Genomic DNA, 6,000 nt, shown 5'->3' with positions numbered 1-6,000 from the left:
TTATTAGACCATGCTTTCGTAAATGGGAGCTATCTCACAGCCTAGTGGCTCTCAATGTGAGGTTATAGCCCTCCTGAGGCTGCAGATCTAAGAACGTTTTCCTGGGAGTCAGCCCCACTGATTAAAACGGGACTTGGTTCCTAGCAGACAAGTTTAAGATTGCTCCCCTAGCGGAAACAGGCTGCCGTCTGGCTGCTTTCCAAAGATTTCCCGTTTTGTGCCAATATTTTTCCAAATCTGCTTTGAGATTATTTTGCCTGAAACACAGAAGTCCCATGCCATGTGACTAGGAAGATGCACATTTTCAAACCCCCTGCTCACCTGAGAGCCATTTTCTGCCAGCATGCAACCCAACTTAAAAAAAGTTGCTATAGCATTATGATGTTATAGCGCTATAGCACCTACCAGTGTTTTCAATAGCTAGCAAAGCGCTCTCAGGGATTGGGGGGGGGCAGGCAGAGGAAAGTTACTGCCGAGGAAGACCAAGAAAAGTATGTACAATCCTTCCATGGGAATATTGGCGGGGGGGGGAGCAGAATCACTAAGCCCCTCCTTCCAGTACTACCATGAATGCCTCTGCATTCACAGCTACAGCTACTTTACCACAGGAAGTTATCCTTTGTGGAAGCAGTCTTCATATACCCTCCAGAGCAGGGATCCCCAAACTTTTGGAGCCTGCAGGGATGGTAGGCACAGCCACAGGAATTGCAGCCAATCACAAAATGTCAGTTTACCTTCCTTTTACCTTGAGCAAAACAGTTCACATCTGTGTATAGAACTGCCTTCATCTTAAAATGGGCAATGGGCAGCGCAAGACCCTGTGTGGCTCCAAACTGTTGATGAGCAAGCGCTGAGTGGAAGGTTCCTGTGTTACTGAGTGGCCATTCACCTGCACAGTTTAGAGCAGTGGTCCCCAACCTTTTTGGCTCCAGGGCCAGCCCGCCCCAGGAGGCAGGGTGAGGGGGGACCCAATTCGGCCTCTTCCCCCCCCCCCCGCCCAGCCTCTCCGCTCCCCCCCACCCCCGTGCAGCCTCCTCACCTCTTAAACGTGCAATTTGTCTCCTACTTTGTTCTACTGCCTCAGACCAACACGGCTGCCCACCTGGATCTATCCTCCTCCCTCCCCGTTCTCTTCCCTCGCCCGCCCCCCGTGCAGCCTCGCCACCTCTTTTTCCCCCCGTTTTCTCCATTTTAAGGCTGGGGAAGGGGTGGTGAAATCCTCCCAGGCCGCCCCCCCGCAGTGGTTACCCCCTCCTTCCCTTCTTGTCCCATTCATTCGACTTCCCGCCCCCCCCCCCCTGCAATCACAGCGCGCCACCACCTCCAGGGCAGGTGGGGGAGGCGACTGGACAGGAAGGAAAGGAAGGGGCGGGTGGCGGTGGTGGGCTCGGAGGAGGAAGCAGACACGCCGTGGCCGGCGGGGGTGGGGGGAGCAACAGGAAAGGAAGCAAAAGAGGTGACAGAGGAGGAGGCAGGCACGCCGCGGGTGCAGAGCCCAGGCGCAGGGGGGCTGGAGGCAAAGGGACGGGAAGGGAAAGGCAGGGCGGCTGGCGGCCGGCAGCAGCGGCAAGCAACGCTGCACTTGCCTCCTTCCCCCTTGGGGAGGCAAGAGCAGTTTTGCTCGAAGCTGCTGCAGGCTTTCCCGGCTGATCGCGGCCCACTACCGGTCCCTGGCCCGGGGGTTGGGGACCCCTGGTTTAGAGGGAATACTGGTCAGGGAGTGAGGTTATATATAACTCTACCAGCAACTCTTCAGCACTTCAGGCAGAAGCTGTTTAACAGGGCCTCTTTTAACAATCAGAAGACCTTCTGGGCCAAAGCCCCGCGACATTCTAAAAACTCTTAGTAAATCTCCTTTGTTGTTGATGGGCATCCTAGCGCCCACAGCCTCCAGATTGGAGACCCCTGCTCTAGAGTGACTTACCATATATAGATTCAAGTGGGCAGCTGTGTTGGTCTGAAGCAGTTGAGCAAAACAGGAGTCAAGTTGCACCTTTAAGACCAACCATATATAGTAGTGGTATATTTTCTATATACATTCAGGCCTCTAATGATGTGAACTTTTGCCTGGGGAAGTCCCGAGGTGCATTCACACTACACTAGAAGCGCACGAGGCTTTCTGGGGGTGAGGTGGCGAGCCGGAGGCAAGGACGCGCCCCCTTGCACAGATTCTAGGGTTGCCAACCTCCAGGTGGGACCTAGAGATCTCCCTCTTTTCCAACTGAGCTCCAGCTTGCAGAGATCAGCCCCCCCTGGAGAAAACGGCTGCTTTGAAGGGTGGACTCAATGGCATTCTACCATGCTGAGGCCCCTCCCCTCCCCAAACGCTGCCTTCTCACAGATTCATCCCCAAAGTCTCCAGGGATTTTCCAACATAGGCCTGGCAACCCTAATTCTGCCTGCCTTCGCTGGAAGGGCCCAGTGGCAGCCTTCCCAAGCGGCCAACTCGGCTGGCCCCCTGCGTGCCCTTGAGCAAGCGCGGGCCTCCTCTTTCCTCCTCCTCCTCCCCCCGTCCGATCTCCTTTCCCCGCCGCTGCCCCCGTGCCTCGCGCCAACTTCTCGCAAGGCGTGGCCTTTACGAAGGCCCGCCTTCGACTTCAACTTTCAGGGCAGCCGCGGCGAACTACAAAGCCCGTGGGCCTTCGCGGAGCTTGGAGCTTCTTCCTCCCCCACCACCCCAGAGCAAAGGGAGGCGTGGTCGGAGCCTGAGCTGGGAAAGGGGCGGAGGGAGAGGATGGGTACAAAGTGCGGCGCGCGCTCCGGGGGAGCGGCTCGAGTCTCGGCGGCTGCAAGCGGGAGGTTCTGTTGCACGAGGGGGCGGCGGTTGTTGCCGGCGCGCTCAGGACCAGCTGAGCCCGCCCTCCTTCTCCTCCTCCGCCGCCTTGCGCTGCAGCGGCTCTGCATGGGTGGCCAAGCGGCTGCTCTGCCTGCTCCGTCGGCGCTCTTCCTCGGCGGCCCGGAGCCCTCGCCTCCCTGCCGGGCGATGAGCCTGGACGAGTAGGACGGGCTCCCCGCGCTCAGCCCTGGAGGTCTTGCCTCCCCTGCTGCCGGCTCCCCCCTTACTCCTTTTGGATGCTTTGCCCAGCCTTCCCCACTCCCCGCCGTCGCCTGCCTCCTCCTCCTCCTCTTCCTCGTCCGCCTCTCCAAGCAGCGGCAGCCGTCGAGGCAGCGCCATGCACACGGTGCAAAAGGACACTACCTTCACCAAGATCTTCGTCGGGGGCCTGCCCTACCACACCACGGACGCCTCGCTGAGGAAGTACTTCGAGGGGTTCGGGGACATCGAGGAAGCCGTCGTCATCACCGACCGGCAGACGGGCAAATCCCGGGGCTACGGCTTTGTAAGTGCGGGAGGGGCGGGGGGGAGGAGAAGGCTGGAGGGAGGGTCGCTTTCGAGGGGGGAGGGGAGAAGCTGCAGCGGTGGGAGGAGAAAGGATCCGGCCGTCGGATTCAAATGTCCCTTTGCGCGCCGTCTTAATCCGAGGTAGCCGCCTAACGCGTCGGGGTTCCCGAGGCTCGATCGTGCGTGCGGTTTAGAAACTTCAGTTCTAGAGAATCCTGCATTGGCAGGATTAAAAAGGGACGTTGCTCACAAAACATGTTATGCTTGAAAACAAAAAAAAGAACCCTTAGACACCCCTCCCCCTTTTCCCTCCCCCTCGCATTTGTTCCGCTTTGCCTCGGTTTCAGCCAATGCTCCGTTCCTCCTTTAGCGCGACTTCGCCGCTCCCTTGATGCGTGACATAATTTATGGAGGCTCTTTAACCCCCCTGGAGATCCCTGAGTAGGGGAACGAGGTTAGAGCGACGCGATCCGTTCTCCCTCCTGGAGGAAATAACGTGGGATCGAAGGGGTTTGCCGGGCCCAGGGGCGGGAGGGTTGGTGTAGTGGTTAGGACAATGTTCCCTCTAAGCCGCAGAGTCTTGTGAGCAAAAATTCCACTTTGTGAGCTATTGGTATTAAAGTTGTGAGCTACTGCATACATTATTGTGCTCTGAGGCCATTTTTCCTGAGCTAAGACTGAAATGTGTTAGCTGGAGGCTAAAAATCTGTGAGCTAGCTCACATTGACTCAGTTTCGAGGGAACACTGGTTAGGGGATAGGATTTGGGTTAGGATTTGATTCCCCCCCTCCCCCCCACACAAACACACTGGCATGAGCTGACTGTTGAGTTGTCTCCTTTGCCCACCTCACAAGGTTGTAGTGAGATAAAAATAGAGGGGGAAGGAATCTTTGCCTATGCTGTCCAGGAAGGTTGAGATAAATGCACTGGGTAGGTTGACATAGTCCTGGGATTCCCCCCCCCGCCCCCCCGCGAAGATTTTGTTTTCCCCTAGTGGTGGAAGGAAGAAGAGGAAATGGATGAGGTCCAGAAAATTGGTCTTTATGGCTAAGGGGGGGAAAGGCTCATCCATATCAATGAACAGGTGGTTATGGATAGGATGTGTTGTGGCCCTTACTTGTGTCCAAACACAAGTTTCAGTGGATTGGCTGTGAATCCATCAAGGCTGGATCCATTGAGGTCTTTCCAGAAGGATCTTCAGAGACTGGGTGGCATTTCTGTAGGCACTCGGTGAAATTGGGTTCCGAGAGCCATCTTGTATTTACAGCCCTGTGAGATTTTGCAGTTGAGACCAGTGCAGCCTTGGTGGAGTGTGTGTGCATGCTGTGTTCAAGTCACAGTGAGAGTTTCATGGAAGTAGTAAACAGCTGCAATAACTTTAATAGAGGCCTAGCCAACTACCAGGGGTGGGGCGATCCTGGATTTGGTCCTAAGTAATGCCCAAGACTTGGTGAGAGATGTAAAAGTGATTGCGCCGCTTGGGAGCAGTGACCATAATGTTATTGATTTCACCGTTTGTATAAATAGGGAGTTGTCCAAAAAGACCACCACAACCACGTTTAACTTTAAAAGGGGTAAATACACTGAGATGAGGAGGCATGTGAGGAAGAAACTGAAAGGAAAGGTACATACGGTCAAAACCCTTGAGAAAGCTTGGACGCTATTTAAAACTATAATCCTAGAAGCTCAGATAAAATACATACCACAAGTTAGGAAAGGCACAAACAGGCATAAGAAAAGGCCTGCGTGGTTAACAAATAAAGTAATGGAAGCTGTAAAAGGTAAGAAGGACTCCTTTAAGCGGTGGAAAACCAGTCCAAGTGAGATTAGTAAAAGGGAACACAGGCTGTGGCAAATCAAATGCAAGACTGTGATCAGGCAGGCAAAAAGGGACTATGAGGAGCATATTGCAAAAAACATAAAGACCAACAATAAAACTTTCTTCAAATATATTAGAAGTAGGAAACCAGCCAGGGAGGCAGTGGGGCCCTTGGATGACCATGGGGTAAAAGGATTACTGAAGGAGGATAGGGAAATGGCTGAAAAGCTAAATGAATTTTTTGCCTCCGTCTTCACTGTAGAAGACGAGAACTTTTTGCCCGCCCCAGAACCACTAATTTTGGAAGGGGTGTTGAAAGACCTGAGTCAGATTGAGGTGACAAATGAGGAGGTCCTACAACTGATAGACAAATTAAAAACTAATAAGTCACCGGGTCCGGATGGCATACATCCGAGAGTTCTGAAGGAACTCAAAGTTGAACTTGTGGATCTTCTAACAAAAATCTGTAATCTTTCATTGAAATCTGCCTCCATTTCTGAGGACTGGAAGGTAGCAAATGTCACCCCCATCTTTAAAAAAGGTTCCAGAGGAGATCCGGGAAACTACAGGCCAGTCAGTCTGACTTCAATACCGGGAAAGTTGGTAGAAACCATTATCAAGGACAGAATGAGTAGGCACATTGATGAACACGGGTTATAGAGGAAGACTCAGCATGGGTTCTGCAAGGGAAGATCTTGCCTCACTAACCTGTTGCATTTCTTTGAGGGGGTGAACAAACATGTGGACAAAGGAGACCCGATAGATGTTGTTTACCTTGACTTCCAGAAAGCTTTTGATAAAGTTCCTCATCAAAGGCTCCTTAGAAAGCTTGAGAATC

The 6,000-nt window shown here is 53.5% G+C and overlaps 1 protein-coding gene across 1 annotated transcript in view; it reads left to right on the top strand.

The window, feature by feature from the left end:
* The first annotated feature begins 2,711 nt into the window (after positions 1-2,711).
* Positions 2,712-6,000, top strand: part of RBM38 (RNA binding motif protein 38) — a 52,111-nt gene continuing 48,822 nt past the window's right edge. Inside the window, exon 1 of the mRNA XM_060230745.1 lies at positions 2,712-3,341. Coding sequence (XP_060086728.1) covers positions 3,174-3,341 — 168 coding nt within the window. The 5' untranslated portion in view covers positions 2,712-3,173. The remainder of the gene's footprint in view (positions 3,342-6,000) is intronic.

Source organism: Heteronotia binoei, chromosome 2 (genome assembly GCF_032191835.1).
Source record: "Heteronotia binoei isolate CCM8104 ecotype False Entrance Well chromosome 2, APGP_CSIRO_Hbin_v1, whole genome shotgun sequence".
NCBI classification, from domain to species: Eukaryota; Metazoa; Chordata; class Lepidosauria; order Squamata; family Gekkonidae; genus Heteronotia; species Heteronotia binoei.
This window is presented reverse-complemented; position numbering and strand designations above follow the sequence as displayed.